General features: G+C 31.3%; 1 protein-coding gene across 1 annotated transcript; it reads right to left on the bottom strand.

Moving 5' to 3' along the window:
• Positions 1–2,000: 2,000 nt before the first annotated feature.
• Positions 2,001–8,760, bottom strand: LOC107863830 (NAC domain-containing protein 21/22). Its single transcript, XM_016709991.2, has 3 exons — positions 8,452–8,760; positions 3,698–3,963; positions 2,001–2,740 (listed from the first exon to the last, which is right to left on the bottom strand). The coding sequence occupies exons 1-3, from the start codon at positions 8,618–8,620 to the stop codon at positions 2,303–2,305; spliced, it is 873 nt and encodes a 290-aa protein (XP_016565477.2). The 5' UTR covers positions 8,621–8,760; the 3' UTR covers positions 2,001–2,302.
• Positions 8,761–20,043: the final 11,283 nt, after the last annotated feature.

Below are 20,043 nucleotides of genomic sequence, written 5' to 3'. Positions count from 1 at the left end.
ATATATCCGTAAAGATATAAAATTTACCGCAAAAATCTTCAAATCAAATCTATGCGATTTTATAAGGATTAAAAAAGTTTCAACATAATTTTTAATGGACAAAAATCAGCTAATCTGTAGTTGAAGAACATAATATTTGAGAAATTTTGGGAGAAGAAATAGGAAGAAATATATTCTATGATATTTCAATTGAAAGATGTTTGAGATTAACACAATCTCTTAAGAATAAAAACCTATTGCCGCCTAAAAAGTAAAAAAGCTTCAACATAACCTTCAATGGACAAAAGTCAGCTTATCTGTAGGTGAAGAACACAATATTTGAGAAATTTTGGGAGAAGAAATAGGAAGAAATATATTTTATGATATTTCAATTGAAAGAAGTTTGAGATTAGCACAATCTCTTTAGCATAAAAAATCTATTGCTGCTTAAAAAGTCCAATCAGAGCAAATAAGTAACCTATTACCGCATATTACTCTAATTAGGAAAGAGTGGGAATAAAATATTAATTATGAGAGAGAAAAATTAATTTGCCTTTGTTATATACATTAGAAATTATATTTGTATAAATAGGCCCACATAAAATTGAATTTTAACTAACAATTACGTTTAAATTGTAATTATTTAAAACATTACCCATATCATGTAATTATGAAAGATTTTTACCTATAAACTGTAATGAATTGTATAACTAGAATAATGAAGTGCAAATTCTTGTTTAATGGAGTGCTTTATAGCTCAATGGAAGCCAATAGGGGCCTTAGGCAGGGAGAAATATATGTATCCGTATTCATCAGTGTTGTTAATAAAATATTTGAATAGGTGTTTCTTCACATAACAGAACGATTTAGATTTCAACTATCATTCAAGAGGCTAAAAGTTAGGAATCACACCTAAGTTTTGTTGATGACTTGTTAATATTCACTAAGAGATGATTTGAAGTTTGTCATATTCACTAAGAGATGATTTGAAGTTTGTCCAAATGTGGAAGAATGGATTCATGATGTTCTCAGAGGCCTTTGGTTTGTAAGTAAACCTTATTAAAAGTCAAATTTACTTTGGTAAAGTGGATAGATATATACAATGGAGATCATCCTACACACAGTGGGCTATGAGCAAAGAGAACTTCCATGTTAGTACCTAGATGTATCATTGTCAACTAAAGAACATATTATTTCATAATGCAGACCATTAACTGAAAAAATCATGATAAAATTACTTCATGAATGACCAGAGAAATTTCTTATGATGGTAGATTACAGTTAATCGGAGTAATCTTGATAGGGATACAAGCATACTGACCACAACTTTTCTAACTCCCTTATAAAATCATCAAATTGGCGAGGTAACTTATAGATGCTACATTTGGTGTGCGTGGAGAAACAAAATACAAAAAAGGCTTTAATGTCTTGGGACAAAGTATGTTTTCCCAAGAAAGATTGGGATGAATATTACTTGTATCAAAATTTGGAACAAAATATTTCTTTGCACGTTGCTTTGCGCACAAAGTTAACATAGGAAAAGTTCTGAATCAGTTGGATATACACATACTATAGCAAACACTAAAATTAACTTACCATGGAGATGTCCAAAAAAGCATCATGAATGATGAGGAAGATATTGAATATGCGGAAGCATAGATTCTCATTAATCAACAATTTGGTGTGATCGAACTGAAAAGTTCTACATCATTGTGATCTTTAAACAAATCAAAAGGAATGTTATGAATGTACCTTGGGGGAATCTGGTCTATCACTTAGCAGTCTGGCCCAAACAAATTTTTATATTACGGCTAGAGCACTGCACAGATGATTAAGAACCAAGACTAATGTCGAATTTCAATGGGGCATATGCCTATTACTGGAGACGATGTATTATGTAGTTGTCAACATGAGAATTTGCAATATTTATTTTTCAATTGTGTTTTCTCCAATGGAATTTGGAAGAACACATTACGCTGACTACAATGGCAAAGGGGCATACTAGACTAGGAGCAGAAATGTCAATGGATAAGAAGAATATTACTACTAATTGCCAATTTACACAAAAGTCAAAAGTAATATACAAATAATTATCAACGATAGACACTCCTGTCTGATCAATCTATCTATACATATGTATATCTAGTGATGGAGAAAACCAAAAAAAGAAACGAAAAGATCATCCCATCAATCATACAAGAATCTTACCCCACAAGCAAACACTAAGGCATCTACACAAATTCAACACCATTGTCTTTTTCTTTAATTGTGTTTGTGGTTACCTACTAATAATAATAATCAATCACCAATAATTAATAACGAGCTAAATAAAAACCAAGCTGTTTTCATCATCAAATTTCATGTCTCCAATGCTCGAATGCACTCCTCCGTCTTGTATATTTGGATTTTCAAAATTCATGTCCAACAAGAACCCATATTCGTCATCCTCAACCATTTGATCATTCGATGGAGGTGCCTTCATTTCTTGAGACATTAACTGAAGATAGCTGCTTGGGTTGTGGTTTGGTTCCAATAAATCAAACAACTTTTGGCTTTGATTATTAACTTGGCGTTGGGAGAAAGCGGTTGCCGCCATAGGGCGGGGGCCAACGTAAGGTAAAGCATGGGACTGGTCCATATTGTGCGGAGAGTTAACACCAACCTCGTACATGTTTTGTGGGCTGAGTACGTTATTATTGTTGTTGTTACTATTGTTCTCCGCTTTAGTTTTGTGAAATACTCGACATAACACCCAATCTTCCTGTTCAATCACCATAGACGTACAAAACAAATTTAGTAATGCCGTTAGATGTTTTATATGCTATGTAAGAAAACAGCTTTTGATTGTACTCATATGTAGCTAAAATCTAGCCAGCAGCCATTCTTTTGCCCATCCTTTATTGTTCCCCCCGTTTGAGGTTGGAGGTTTCTATGAAGTTTCTTTTGCATAGACTTTTGTCACTTGTCACGTGAAAATTGTTAAAATCTTGATGTGCTTATGTGACCCTATATACTAATGATGGAAAAACTTTGCTGTCACATAATTAAATTACTCGTGCAGAATCTTTCCAAATCTTAATCAATATAAATAATTTAGATTTATGATGTTTCAATAGCATTAATTTCGATCATTCGTCAAAAAGAAATGAACCGAATATAATCAGCCTGTGGAAATCGATGATTTCGAATGTAAATGAAAGAAAAGTAAAGTAAAGAGAGAAGTCTATAAATTCTTATATTTATAAGATTATGAAAAATAACTACAAATAACCCTCTACAAAAAGCGAAAGTTGTCATATTAAAAAGAAAGCCGATTACCAGTTATATAATGGAGTAGATACTTTCTGTTGATCCTTTTTATTTTAAAAACAAGTTTTAGTTCCAACTTTCCCAATGACAATTTTAGGATCATAAAATTAAAAAACATTTTGATACGTTCAACATATTCTAGTTTAAAGTCACAACATTCAAAAATCTTTTTTACTTTCTTAAACTACATATCAAATTAAATTCAGACAAATAAATTGAAAAGAAGGGAGTAAATAAAACCTAATATTGATAATATGAAATTTCTTTACACTATGAGCGAGTATCAGCTAAACTCCCAAATAATTTATATTAGCAACGTTGTAAATTAATACTATAAGAAGATGAACTTAATTAAATTCAAAATTCAAAAAGATATGTATGGTGCATGAGAAGAATAACGAAGAATTACCTTAGGGGGTATATGTGGATTTTCGAGGCGGAATTCATGCATGATCCAGCCAGTTTTAATTCCATTGGGAGCTCTATTCATGTAGAAAACTAGAGTTTTTCTCATCCCTACGATAGTACGAGTTTTGGGATCAACCACTGTTCGATCTTTGCCTGTTGCTTTCCAATAACCTGAAGTTGTAGCGCGATTCGTACGAAAACCAGTAGCGTATTTTCGATCTCTAAAGCTGAAGAAGTACCATTCACTCGAGTTGAGCTTTGCCACCTCTAAAAAACATCAATCAACATAAAATATATAGTATTAGTTAATTATATTATTACTTTGATTTGATGTGATGGAGAATGGAAGATTTCAGGAACACAGAGAGGAAATCATCAACAATAACATCATACTCAGTATAATCTCACAAAGTAGAGTTTAAGAAGGGTAGAATGTATGCAGACCTTATCTTTACCTCACAGATGGTAGAAAGAAAATCAAATTGATAAATAATAATTAGATCGGTTCAAGTTAAGAGAAAAGGTGCACACAAGAAGTAAAAACAAAATTAGGGATAATAATGATTGTGTGTTCATGCTAGCAAATTCAAATAATACCGCTATAAAAGATTTCAAGTATCTTTTAGCTGTGTCAATACTATGTTAAAGTGTGACTATCATGTTTAAAAAATTTAAGCCGTTGAAGAAAACATACTTTTATTTCTTTGACCCCATCATCACTAGCTTGTAAGACAATACTATTAGCTAAAGTGACGCAGGAAGTTGGGTATTAGTCACAATAGATTCTCTAGGCATGTTTCCTCTTTAGATAAACCTTTTGAGAAAGTTCATACGAAAGATTGGAAAAAGGGATTTAACCTTTTCTTCACAATAAGTCGAATTATTTAGATATGGGTGGGCAATCCAATATAAACTTTGTCATGTCCCACCTAATAACAATCTTAGTAAATAAAATTAGGAGTAATAGCAAGAGCTTAATTATTAGGCTATCTATACAATTATTTCATTTTCTTCAATTAATAAAAGTCCAGAGTCATCAAGATTATATTTCAAAACATTTCATACATCTACTTATACGTGATGGTTCGTCGTTTCATGTGAATATATCAACTAACTATACGTGCAAGAGAAAAATAATGAGATATATATGATGAAATAATATTATGGGAGGTAAGGTGGCCAACTGGAAGTAGACCCCCTCCTTTGGACTATCCATCAATCCACACCTGACCTACAGAGTATATCCATCCTTAGTTTGACTAAGCATAAAGTTTAACAATATAAAAAATCTTATAATCATATATAAAGAGAGGCGGAGCCAGGATTTCAAGTAAGGGAGTTTAATATTAAAAAAAACTAAGTCGAAGGGGGTTCAACACCTACTATAACCACGTAAAAATAATTTTAATCATCGTATGAATCCCTAAAGAAGGCTGGCTCCACCTCTCTCTCTATATAAAAAGTACTTTGTACGTAGCTCTTGAAATTAAGTATTATTAAGGATAAATAAGTATATTAAAATTAAAAAGTAATTACTAGATGTAAAAAGGTGATGCTATGTTTTTTTTTTCTTAAGAAGATTAAAGAAAAGAGTAAGACACATTAATTGAGACAGAAGAAATATTATGAGGAGATACATGCAGGTTGAATTTTCAAAAAAAGTCTGTATCGCTATGCAGTTTTGTAATTATCTCATACAACATCATATACCCCAATAACTCCTTACCTCAAACTTCTCTAGAAAGAAATATATTATTATCATGAGTCACAATTGTATTTCAAAAGCTTCATATATAATTTCTCAATAAGTAAAATTGATTCATCATGAACCGTTTAATATGCATGAACAACAAATTCAAAAGGTATACAATAACTACCATACTAAGTTGCATTTCTATGTACGTCAATATCATAAAAAATACATTTCAAAATATTAGTCAAAATTTAGACGGCTATGAATCTCGAGAATCGAAAAATAACATATAAATTGAGACAAAGACTTAAAACAATTTATAAAAGGAGAAATATATCAAACAAGAAACTTTAAAAAAAATCCTACATTTGGAACTTGTGTTGTTTAATATTTTAAGCAATGAGATTTTTATAGAATAAAAATTTAAAGCTAAACTATTTATGAATATAAAAATATGTTACTATTTTTAACAGATTGACAAAGAAATAGTTCACATATTTAAATGGAACCAAAGAGTTTTGTAAAACACTTCTTTTATTGTCTATCTACTTTCTTGCTTGCTGAGAAATGCCCTATTTTAAAGCTCAATTTCCGCATAACCTCCATGTGAACCGAATCCACTATAACCTGAATTGATGTTATTTACTCCAGAAAGCAACCATCACATTTTTTCAAACTTGTCTCCCATCATTCCCACCATCTTCCGGAATTACACTGAACTGTTGTTGTATCTCCTTCTAATCTCTATAGTATTCGATGGAATGATCTTCAAGATATATTAAAATAGGACCCTAATTACAATAACTAATAAGAGAGGTTCATTTTCAAAACATAGCAAAAATTTCTTTATAAAACATTTACAGCCTCCAATAATTACAGAATAGTATTTTTTTTTTTTCTTCTCTTTCTTTCTATTGTCTATGACCCTCCAATTAATGTCTCACACACAGAGAACTTCTCTCTTTATTCTGAAGAAGAAAAAAAACATTCTCCAATTTTTGAATTCTAAAACCACATCAATCATCTTTGAAACTAAATTCCCCACACAAAAAATAGAGTTATTAGATAGTTTTTTTTAATAACTGTAGTGTTCGAGCCAGCTTTCACACAATTTGACAAATCAACCAGATACCTGTCACCTTCACCAAGCAACAACACATATAGAAAACACCATCCACCAAGGCTAGTACACATGGAAAGAATCACCTAGTGATTTTTGTCTCTAGTTTTCTTTAAGAAGGAAGAGTTGAGGAAGAGCAAAATCCTTTGAAAAGAAAAAGATAGGAAGAAATGAGATATGAAGAAAGCCGACTAACATGGCATCAAAGGTGGTGACACTGTCAACAACGCTCAATTCAGATTGTTTATGTTCTCACCATTCAACTTCTTTCTTTCTACTTCGCTTTGATTCCCTAGAAAGTTGGGCTCTATGAACATGGACGGAAACAAATTGGACATACAAGTGAAACACACAGTATATCATTGTATGTCATGTCTCTATACATACGAAATACAATTACTCCAGCATGACTAGTTAGACCACCAATCTTTCCACCATTGGACATACACGTGATTTACATTGTATGTCTTATATATGTCATGTATATGATACTGATGCACATGTATATGGAACAACCACACGACATTCCTACGAAATATAATCATTCCACCGTCACTAGACCACCACCAAAAATCACCATAACCACCACTTGTTACTCCATGAAAATGCAAAAATCATTTTCACACCATAAAAAAAAAAAAAAAGTGGAAGAAGAAGAAGGTTTCAGAAAATTCCTTAACTAATCGTCATTTTCGTCTGCTGAGAATAATAACCTTTTGAAGAAAATTTGACTGTGTTTGGATTTGAGAAACTCATTTTCAAATTGAATACAATCATGTGTTTGCTAGGTTGCTATTTGAGAAACAAATCTAAAAAGAAGATGTGATAACCATTGAAAGTTTTGACGCTCGAAAATCAATTATTCGGAAAAAGAACAGCTGACCTTCATTGAAAATTTTGAAGCTCAAATTATTAAAACTCGTATCTGAAATAATTATTGCGCTGAATCATTTGGGTATGCTAAAAAAAGTAAAATAATACGTTACACTTTCTCTGATCTTTCTCGTGCAACCACCTCTCCTTACCGAAAAATATGATTTAATGCTTGCAACAATGTTTCATGGTTTTGCTAGTTTTTCTTGGCTGTAATATTGAGATCTTGATATAAGTATTCTCAAAAAGGAAAGTATAACATGTACAAGAGAGAGAGAGATTGGGAGGGGTTAGTTTTACCAAATTTAAAGCCTAAAATTAAGGACTATATATTATGAAAAATCTCCTATTTTAAAGCTAAATTTCCGTGAACCAAATCCACTAAAACCTGAAATAATGCAAATTTACTCCAGAAAGCAACCATCATTTTCTTTCAAATTTATCTTCTTCAAATCTCTATAATATTCAATAGTGGAGACAACAGTAAAGAAAACAAATAGTCCTAAAGACACTAAAAGATATATTTAGAAAAAAGAAAAGGTCGCAGATTCGAATTTATAATCATGATCATATTATAGTTTAGCATTATCTCCCCATTTACAAAAAAAAAGTATATATCTCTTTCCTTTTTACCATAAAAAATTCAAGCAAAAACATCCGTTAAAGCCACTTTTTTGCAACTTTTTCATCTAATCATGACACTACTATTTTTTGTAGTGATGATTCAATTTCTATATCTAAAATTCTTTTTCATTTCTGTATGCCACATAAACAGAAAAAAAATAGGTCTGAGTTGAAACAAAGACAAGATTACAAGAACGAAAAGGGTCGAACGAATTACACATATATATTATCAAGGAGATAAGAAATATATAAATACATTTACATAAAAGATAATTTTTAACCGAGCCAGACAGTATAACTTTTTGACGAAAATAAGGTAGCTCCGCCCTATATCGAAGTAATTGCTTGATAACTTTATAAAAATCACCGAGTAATTCATTGAAAGAGAAGAAGAGGAAGAAGAAAATGAAGTAAGAGAGAGAGAAAATAAGAATAATAAACTTACCAGGAAGTTGCCATGGTTCACATGTATGGAGATCAATTTCCACTAAAGTACCTTTAAGAACCTCTTCATTTGTAATTTTCTTAAAGAGATAATGACAAACTAATTCTTCATCACTTGGATAGAATCTAAATCCAGGAGGAAGTGTTGCACCAATATCTCTTAAACCCATTTGGGGAGAGGTTTTGTATTAAAATAAAATAATTTTTTGAAAGAAGAATATTGAAGGTAAATGAATAATCTTTTCGTTAATAGTTTAGAGGGAGCATTCAATTTTTTTTTGTTTGATAATATATTAATACAGAGAAGGAAAAGGTATGTACTTATATAAAGACAGGGGATGTGCCCATTGCCACTTGGAATTTGTTACATTATTCTAGCAGCTTATGCTTGTGAAGTTCGTTATTGTTTTTTGTTGGGACCTTCATGAAAACCAAAGCCACAAGAAATCTTCCTTTAATTTGTGGGCGTAATAATAAGTGAGCCAATTAAATTAATAAAATCCTAATAGAAACTATTAAGAGGAGTACTATATACACTATTTTTAAGTCGGTCCAAATCATATTTCGGGGACAACCTCCAAAATACTCCTTTTTACAAATTTCATAGACATTTTATTTGCAAAAAATGGGTTCATATTGTATGTAAGTCATAATCTCATATAACATCCATAATCTATAATAATATTTCATCATAGTAACTAAGTTTTCTTTAAACCCACTTATTACATTATACGTATTATACTATGTCTTCTCTATAATAGCCTTCGTCATAATAATAAAAAAAAATATACAAAGAAACGATATTGTCGTCATAATAATAATAAAAAATATACAAAGAAACATATTGTTAATAAGAGTTAGACTGTGTATACGTTGATCAAGGTGTATTTTTAATACGAGTTAGACTGTATATGTGGGCTGAGGTAGAGTTGTATGATTAATTAACAAAATTGCAGAAAGATGTATTGTTAATAAGAGTTAGACTGTATATGTGGGCTGAGGTAGAGTTGTATGATTAATTAACAAAATTGCAGAAAAGGGAACTATGTGGAAAGTGAAAAACCTAACACCTAATACAACAGACTTTAGTACTGGGAATGTTGAGGGTTCAAACTCTCTAGTGAATTTTAGGCAAAATTAATTTATATGATTATAATAATATTAATAAAAATTTACACTATGTGATAATATAATTTAGGAGTTTTAATTACAAGGCATTTTCTAATTATTCTACGTAACAAGACGTATCATTTTTAGCAACTTAAAGAAATATGTGTACCCTGATTTTAGATTTCATTTTTTGACAAAACTTATTCCTCTCTGTCTTCCTAACAAGAATGTCTACAAAACTTATTTAAAAATATATATATACATAATAAATAAAAAATTAATATTGCTTTTTTTGTTTTGTTTTTTTCATAACTGTTGATTTTAGTATATTATATTTTACATAGTAATGTATTTATACCGATTGATTTAAGTTAATAATAGGTTAATCATATGTTTTCAATACATTACCTTGGGTGTTATTGTAAACATATTATTTATTATTATAAAGATTTGAATAGTTTAACGTAGAATTTCAAAATATTTCTATTGAATGGTGTTTTTTTTTACTATATTCAACATTGTCAACAAGAAAATAAAATTAGAAAATTAACAATTAATTTTTTTTGTGACTTTGAAATTTTGAGGGCTTAAAACAAAAACTTTACTAGATTCACCCTCAGCTTGCTTCCCAATGTCCCTTCTCCCCCTAATTCTTACGTCCCTGTCTCCCTAATTCTTACGTCCCGATGTTCGCATTCAAATTATGCCATCATGGAATTGTTCAAAGTCACTAATAAAGCTAGGTAGACCTAAATGCTTCAATGTTCACCTGTTGCTCGAACGATTTGTTTGATCGAAAACTTTATTTGTTAGTTGGAAATTGTTTGAGCTACTAATGTGGGAAGTAGTGGGATGGAATATTTAAACTACAATGTTAGGGTTAGAAAGCGTTTGAGCTGCTAGCTAGCTCAAAGAAGCTTTGGGTTGAAATAATTGAACTCGTTGCTATGGTTAATAGAAACTCACATATGGTGGAATGACTAGTAGTTATAGTGGTTTTTGGGTGCGACTGAGGATCATGTACGAAAAAATGAGTGTAAAGGGTGTTGCAGTTTTATGTAAAGTGCTTTGCTGAACAGCAATTATGTGTTTGGTAGTCAAATTGAAAAGCATCTTTTCCCAATATTAGAGCAGTACCTTGTGCTTGGCCAATATTTCAATATTGTTTTGGAGAAAAAACAACCGTTTCAACCTCCGTTTCTACTCAAAGCACTTATCTTTTTGTTAAAAGTTCAGCCGAACATTTGAACTTCCTAAGGTAAACACTTCTTGATTTATTTTTTTTAACATGTTTGGTTTCCCAAAAACTTGGCCAAATAGCTCTATACATATAAATTATAATATACAGATAAGTAATATATTTCAAACGTCATCACTTCTACACTAAATCGATCCAAACATCAAATATAGCTCCTCAAGATGTTTCCAAGCTTTTGGAACAATACTCATTCAAAATAATTTCGGTTTTGCAAGACCAAATTAATTAATGTAGCTTAAAGCTTTAAAGCCTTATCAATAACAGCCGACTCTCGTTTTTCATTTTGTGCTTTGAAAAATCTAATAGAGAAGGTAGGAAGGAACAGAAAATTTTAAAATTTCTAATTTTATAAGTTTGTTGGCTTGCATATATTATATGATTATTTTATTACTATATTTTGAAAGTGGAATAGTACCGTATTTTTTGTGAAAATTGAGAGACTAATTACATTTATCTCTGTAAATTTTCCTATACTATTTATCAATCAAGATAAATGTTATTCAATTTTTTATTGGCAAAAGTGATAAAATTTAAATTATATGGAATGACAATGTAATCAATATGTCTATTATAGCAAGTTGCATACATATTGTGCTTTTAGTTAACAGATCAATGATATTAAATGTATCTACCTGTAATTTCCCGTTTACATCAGAACTATTTGTGTAAATATTAGGGCAAACAACATAAATCCCAACACTTTGCTACCTAATTACCCTTTATCCCAATTTTTATATTAATTACATGATATCCCGAATATGATACATTATTTAACCTCCCATACATAAGCTTATGATACATTACTAACCAATTAGTTGGAGATAAAAAAGGAAAAAACATTAAAAGTGCCTACAATTGAGGAAGTAACACACTCAATTTAAGATATTTTTTATTTAATTACATAAAATCCTCAACAACTTCATTATTTGAAAATTGAAATTTGAATAATCAAATCAATCTTCATTTATCATAATCTTTCAAAACTAATTTCTTCTCCAATCGTTCATTCCCTACGTTTAGAAAAAAAAAATTGAACATATTATAAGAATCTGATGTATCAGGAGAATCTCATATCACACACACACACACACACACACACACACACACACACACACACACACACACACACACACACACACACACACACACACACATATATATATATATATATATCTTCTATGTATCAGAAAATGTATTTAAAACTTAATTTCTTTATATTTATGTATCGGAATAAGGAATATATATTGAATGTATCAGAAATCCTTGATTACCTCTATCAGAAATAGTTTTATATATCAGAATGCATGTAATATCTCTGTCAAAAAAATATCTATGTATCAGAAAATGAATTTAATACTTAATTTCTTTATGTTTATGTATCAGAATAAGAAAATATATATTGAATGTATCAGAAATCATTGATTACCTTTGTCAGAAATAGTTTTATGTATCAGAATGCATGTAATATCTCTGTCAAAAAAATATCTATGTATCATAAATAATATTTACAGTTCCGTTTGTTTCATTGAACATTATGATACATAAATAGAATGTACATGGATGAAATTTATTAATTTGATACATAAAAATCATACTTTGATAATGGGTCTCTTTTCGCAATTTTTGTTTTCTTTTTGCGACATCAACAACAGACTTATGAAGAAATACGTTAATGGAGGTTGTTTATAAAAATTTTCTAGCGGCCAATGGCCATAACACACATACTATGAGTTTTTTGGGTCTCTTTTCACAACCTTTTATTTTCTCTTTACAACTTCAACAACGGACTTATGAAGAAGTACGTTAATGAAGATTTTTTGTGAAATTTTTCCAGCGGCCAATGGACATAACACAGATACAACTTTTTTTTTTTGCTTATTTTTGAAATTTTGTCAATGAGAGTTAATAATTGTTGAATTTATTGCTAACTTTTATTACTTAATGATTAATGATTTAATAGCCATGTTTTCTAAGGAAAACAAAATATTTTCTTATTTGCAACAATGTCAACGTGATTTAAGGCTTAAAAATAGGAGTTGTGTGTTATGTATCAGATGAAAAACTTGTTTAGAAATTTAGAAGAGATTTTTGTAATTAGTTTAGTGAGATGGAATTTTAATTAATATAGGATACTTAAGGTGTTGTTTTATATAATTTATCCTAAATATTATGTATATAATGAGTATATATAATTTAAACTCTAGTTTTAGTTCTATGAAATTGTATGTAAATAATATTTTTATACAAATAAGTTATTTATTCGCTAGATAATTTCAGGTAAATCTTCTAATGGTCTCATGACATTCTTTTCATTTTAATCCGTCCAGAAAAGAATAATAACTTTATACACACATATAGAGAGAGCTTAATTCCATTTACCACCAATTAAATAATTTATAGCTATACAATACCTTTATTTTATTTTGAACCACAAATTTGAAAAATCATTTATTAGCTAGATAATTTCAGGTAAATCTTCTAATAACTATCAAATGTTGGAAAAAAATGATATTCATTGACTTACTCCTCAGTCTCATGACATTCTTTTCGTTTTAGTCCATCCAGAAAAAAATAATAACTTTATATATACATACATACATATACATATACATATATAGAAAGAGAGTAATTCCATTTTACCATCAATTAAATAATTTATAGCAACACAATATCTTTAATTTATTTTGAGCAACAAATTTAAAATTTTTTTTATTTATTCTTGAATTTTATGTACCCAATCAAATACTTTCACACTTATTAGACGGAGAGAGTATTACATATTATAATTTACTAGTAGTTTAAAGAAATCTCTCACTAGTGAAATGTATAACTTAAATTCTTGACAAAATGATTGATACACCATGTCATATCCGATTAGAATTAGAGTGGGTAAGAAGTATTTGCCATCTCTTTAGGAACCATAGAATATGTCTGGAGATATGATCACACGTCGATATGTGTAAACAGGTCATAACCGCGTATTGATTAATAGAGGAACAAATTTTACTTTCTAAGGAAATTGTAAGTCAAAAAGGTCATAATTCTCTGATATACAGCATAGAGTAGCTTACTAATCTTTACAAGCTGATATTCTTCGAGGAAATAAACTATTCCTTTGTCCCTCTTTAAGTGAAATTTTTTTTTAAGTCCGTCTTAATAAGAATGTCATTTTACTACAATTAGAAAAATTTTTATTTTAATATTTATCTTCTGTCTTTAATAAAATACTTTTTAATCACATAAATATATAAGGTTTATTTTAGGTCACAAATTTTAAAAATCTTCCAAATTTTTAAACTCCACAGGTTTATTTTAGCTTACTAGTCTTTACAAGCTTAGATTCTTCGAGGAAATAAACTATTCCTTTGTCCCTTTTAAGTGACATTTTTTTTAGTACGTCTTAATAAGAATGTCATCTTACTATAATTAGAAACAATTTTACTTTAATATTTCTCTTCTGTCATTAATAAAATACTTTTTAATCACAAAAATATTTAAGATTTATTTTAGACCACAAATTTCAAAAATCTTCTAAATTTTTAAACTCCGCATCAAGTCACATAGTGCTACATAAAATAAAATGGAGTGGGTATCATAATTTGGTCTAGTAGTAAATTTAATTTGAAATGGTTAAGAAATAATACTGCCTCCGTCCATTTTTACTTATCTACTTTCTTATTGACACATGTACTAAGAAGCAGTAAATAGGTGTAATTTGATCATATTATCTTTTAAATATAATAAATTTAATACTTTGAAAAACGCATTAGATAATGAATTGTATTTAATATTAAGGGTAAAATGGGTAGAAATAGATAAATTATCCATTGATTTTATAAACTGAACAAGTATTATTGGATATCCTAAAATAGAAAAGTGGATAAGTAAAGATAAACGAAAATAGTAACAATCAATCAACTTAGGTCCTTTGATACTAGGCACTTTGATGTTGAATTTAATGCTAATAATTGATATAGGATAGAGCAATTAGCAAAGGAAGACAAACTTGGTCATTTTCTCCTATGTCGACGACATGACTGTTCGAATTTGAAGGAAGTGATTATTGAAAATGGGCCACTCTCATAGTTATTGTGATGATATGTATTCCTGTGGGGTCTAATAGAGGATGAAGAGCTCAAACTTCATCATCAAAGCTTTCACAATGGAACAGAAAATTGATTAAATAGGTTCAATACGTGCCTCTTCTTTGTTGAGAATATGCTATGATCCAAGTCCATCGCACATATTATTGTAGTAACTTTAGGCCTACACCCGCACGGGTTTGTCTTTTGGGCTATACCATATCGAGTCTCAAAAAGATGCATAGTATGTGAACTTATAAAAACTATTTATCTCCCTCTCACATTTCGATGTGGAATTCGACTAAGATATATCATGTGCACCTCATCTTCAGAAACTTGTTCGCATAGAAATCTGTCGGTCCTGCTTGACGCGTCCTCATCATGTCACCCTTTATCAGGGGCATAACATAATTAGTTCGAATAAATACGTAGTTGGCTAATTATAAGCTAGGCATAATTATGAAAATTACGACCAATTAGTTGTTTATCTGTCACAAGATATGGAATCATCACGTCACAATCCTAAAATAGTTAGTGTTCTATGTATGTGAAGGATGAGTAGAGGATGACATATTGAAGGGACCTGAATTATACTTGGGAAGAATATTAGATCCAATAATAGAGGTCAGGGCTCTACACTAAAACATCATCTTGTGGAAAGGCTTGAGTGTCAAGTGTGTGATAATACGATCTTTTTGCTTGCTCATCAAATTAAAGTTAAAAATTGTTGCCACGTATTTGTATTTTGCGGCCTATTCAAGGCACTTTCGCTTATTTTTCGCCACCAACCTTATCTGTCATTACATCTTCAACGCAAAGCCATATGTTCATGAAATAGATGGTTCCTTTTTTTTTTTCCTCCTTTCTAAATTAGGCTATTTCTTTTCACATTCAGGCGTAGCAATAGTAAAGGGTTTTAGTACAAATAAGTATGCACTTTAACAAAAAATATTAAAGTTTTTATCAATATTAATTAATTGTCATTGAATTCAATGTCGTTATATGTTTCTGAAATATTTACTTGGAATGCTAAAATGTAACTAATAACTGCCTCTAAAAACAAAATTTTAGCGGCAATAAAGCTATTATTATTATCTAATTGCCTCTAAATTTTTATTTTTTTTTAGTGTGGCAAGGTTGGTGTTTAGATAGATTCTTTCTTTATATTTTCCTTTCGAAATATTTTATACTGGAAGGGAAAATCTTGCGATAAAAAAAGTTGGAAATAGATCGGGGATGATTTATAAAGTTGATGACAAAAAGTTAAATGTTATTAAGAGACCTAAACTTATTCGATAAAATTCATATGCTTTTTTTATTTCAGGTAATTCTTTAGCTTTTTGAGGTGTACAATGAAATCGTAGTAAATCATAGGACTATATTTACAGTGTGTATGTGTTTTATATGCAGTTCATTCTTATAGCTTATTCAGGTAAATTATGTTTAAGCTAAAAAATGAAACTGTCTTTATAAAAGAGAGAGAGAGAATTAAAACCAATCAGATAAATGTAATAAATAAAAATTGCTAGTTTTCAAACATACGTTTTAAGACATCACCCAGCAGGTTGTGGTGTGGGGGTGTGTTAAAGGCAAATGCATAAAAAAGGGAGGAGAGCATGAACCTGATCTAAATACGCAAGCCTATAGGCGATCTTTAGAAAATACATGGAGCATATCCTCCAAGAAAAGGCTATTAGCTTACAAAAATTATTTTGTCACATCTAAGTTTAAAAAAATACCATATAGTTACTGTTTATCTAGTTGACATAAGGGGAAACATCGTAACCAAATTTAGTTTGGAGCATAATTTTCATTATATAGTAACTATAGTTTGTCCAATTCGGATCTACTGTTTTAGTTTAGTATATTTGTAATTTTGTATCACTTGTATACGTTCGCTCATTTTTATTGTAGCAATGCATATAGTTAGTGCTGAATACAATCATGATTCAGTCGTCCACCATTGAAAATGAAGATACAAATTTGTACATATAATATAGTTGTCCGTCATTAAAGAAGAAAAAGAAGAAGACCACATCTATGTCATTTCTATCTCATACAACGACTATACGACGATTCTCCCTCTCAGAAGATGACAACCCAGATCTACATTACTCCCTCTTGAATATGACCTCGATCTACTCCTCTCTCACCGGCGATGCTATGACTATCTAAAACATAAGTGAATTCAACTTCTACAACAAACTTAGAAAAAATTATTATTTGCATCTACACAAAATTTTTAATATTTACAGACAACAAAAGAAACTATTGATAAAAAATAGCTTGATACTCCACGTTCTTGTTGAAGCAGTGATAGACCCTGTTTCTAAGACGAATTACTTATCTCTCGAAGAGGGAGACAAAAAGATAAAATGATCGGATTCATTCATGGAGTGGGGAAGAGGTTTGCCCTCGAAATTATCTCCTTAGATGAAGGCTCTGAAGGTTCAAAAGCGTATCATTTCCCCAAAGGACGGAAATGTAAGACCTCGCAAAAAATGCTAAGCGTAACTCAGTCCCTTAGAGCTTGATAAGGGGTCCCAGACTTAGAAAATTTCAGCTAAGTGTTGGAACTTAGTCTTTTCTAAAGCCCTCAAACTTTGAGGAATTTATTTACGATCTTTTCGACCTCTGAAAGTTAGTTTTTAAGTTGATTCATGATCGGGGAGTCAATAGTACATCTCGGGTGAGTTTCAGAATTTTTGGACAAGCGTAAGGGCGTGTTTGAAACTCCAAAACAGCAGCTCAGGTCGATTAGCCCGCGGTGCCTCACCCAGTCCGGTGCTAGGTGAAGCTCGCGATGGAGACCGCGGCCCCTCGACCAGAACGGCGCTCCAGAGCCGGCAGCGCCCCGGCCAGTCTAGCCCGAGTAATTTTTGCAGTCAGGTTCCGCGTTTTTAAAGGCAAATGGGTCATTTTTCCTTCACCCAATGGCTCCATAACACGAGATTAAAGCCCTAAATTGCAAAATCACTCGTTATTTTCACAAAATCCTCTTAAGAACAAGCCCTGGCTTCATCAAGTTCAAGAAACAAACCTCAAAAATTCATCCCAATCTCCACAAAAGTAACAATCAAGGTATGTGAAGTGTTCATCCAAGGATTTCCTTCAACCCTTGAAGTTCAAGAAACCTTTTTAAAACTTGAATTATGATTTCAATGATGTGGATTAGATTGTGCTCATGTTGTTGCTATTTTATGGTTTCCAAGTTAAGATCTTTAATGAATTTCATGAAATTATGTTAGCTCGCGTGTTGAATTATGATTTTCTCATGTTAAAAATACTTGAATTGTGAATTTATTATGGTAGTCATGATGCATTAGCATGTTGTTCATACCTAAGTATAAGGTTATGCCTCCCATGCATATGACAAAATGCCTAAGTGAATAAATTGTGCATTGTGATTCATTGGTGACTTTATGACAAATTCATACTAGAACTACATGTTCCTGATTTGCTCATATGTTAAAGCTATACTTTGTAAGTGTTTGATGGAATATCCATGAGAATTGAATAGTGAAATTATAATATGCTAGCGCATTTCCATTCATGTACAAGTCCAACTATATGGCAAAATATCTCAGTGATTGCATTGTAAATAGTTGATTATTGTCATGTTTTCAAGAATTGTCATGTCTTAGTATTATATATGCTATCGAGTCCTGGGGATATTTAATATCCGACAATTTAGCTGTTTACCTAGAGTTAGTGCCAGACACAGAATAGTATCAGTCATGTCACGATCAGTAGTACTCTCAGTCAGTTACGAAACTCAGTAAAACTCAGTCAATACAGAACTCAGGAAAACTCAATAAACTCAGTATCAGTCTAGTTTAGTTCAGCACATCAGTTCAGTATCTTTCAGTTGGGAGTAGGATTCAGCATTGAGTAAACCTAAGGATGTGGACTCACTTGCCAGTAGATGGTGTGATCCTTAGAAGCAGTCCTTGCATTCTAGAACTACGTAGCCAGCGTAGGTTGAGACATGAACCTGCCATTTGAGGGTTGATAATGTGTCTTACTTCCCAGTTGAGGGTACCACTGTTCTCATTCAGAGCACCTGTCAGATAAGCGTGACTCAACATTTGTCTTTACCCGTGGCACGGTACTGACACCCTTCCAGATGGGGTTATAGGTTGGACCCTAATCTATTCAGGACGGGGTATGTTGGTTAGATAACTACCTCCCACAGTCTTAGTATAGAACTTAGTTCAGTTCTACAAAATCAGGACTGTCAGATACAGTCACTCAACTCGGTAAAGAACTCAGATAGTTCTACGGATTCAAAACTGTCAGAAAAAGTCACTCATTTATTAGAAATTATCAGAACTCAGATCTAGTTTTACTAAGGTTTCAGTTATAGTATAGATAGTTTTGTGCTCAGTAGCGCACATTCAGTGTTTTCAGCGTGTTTCAGTTGTGCACATACTCTCATTCAGTTATGTTCGTGTCATATAGTCAGTATTGTTCATGCATGTAAACCCATGCATTCAACCTACCTTGCTTAGCATTCCAGTATATTTAAAGTACTGACGCATACTTTTCTCTTGCACTATGATGTCTTATATTATAGGTTCAGATGCACGGACTCCTGACCGCACTTAACAGACTAATCTTTCAGTAGCAGAGTTAGTAGTGAGTCCTCATAGTTCGAGGACAGATTTATCATTTTAGTTATATCAGTACTCGGTTTACTTCAGTAGCTGGAGTTAGTTGGGGACTTGTCCCATAAACTCCTTATTTTAGACAGTTAGAGGCTTTCAGACTAGAGTATTTCAGATAGATATTTAGTTTTAGCATTGTTATTCAGTATTTATATTAGATTTGAACCCTATGGCAGATTTCTACCTAATTTTCATATAATTACAGTATTATTATTCAGTTATTACAGCAGGTATAAGTCATGGGTTAGCTTGTGGTCCTTTGGGGTAACTAGCACCGTGTAATGTCTGGGGTACAGACTCGGGGCATTACAAACTTGGTATAAGAGCCTAAGGTTCAACTGTGTCCTAGGAAGTCTGAAATTCACGTCTAGTAGAGTCTTGTGCATAGGTGTATAGCGTGCCACACTTATGGGTAAGAAGCTATGAGGTATTTTTAGGAAAAGTTTCCCTTCTATCAGTATTCATATCGTGCGAGT

This window comes from Capsicum annuum, chromosome 3 (genome assembly GCF_002878395.1).
Source record: "Capsicum annuum cultivar UCD-10X-F1 chromosome 3, UCD10Xv1.1, whole genome shotgun sequence".
Taxonomy (NCBI): Eukaryota; Viridiplantae; Streptophyta; class Magnoliopsida; order Solanales; family Solanaceae; genus Capsicum; species Capsicum annuum.
Note: the sequence above shows the minus strand (reverse complement) of the source record. Positions and strands in the feature narration are given on the sequence as shown.

What these genes read in the sequence shown, in the direction of transcription:
- LOC107863830 (XM_016709991.2), bottom strand. Translation starts at nt 8,620, where the DNA reads ATGGGTTTAAGAGATATTGGTGCAACACTTCCTCCTGGATTTAGATTC. An exon ending in TGAACCATGGCAACTTCCTG is followed by an intron (nt 3,964 to 8,451) that starts GTAAGTTTATTA and finishes GATGTTTTTTAG; the next exon opens with AGGTGGCAAAGCTCAACTCG. An exon ending in ATCCACATATACCCCCTAAG is followed by an intron (nt 2,741 to 3,697) that starts GTAATTCTTCGT and finishes GTGATTGAACAG; the next exon opens with GAAGATTGGGTGTTATGTCG.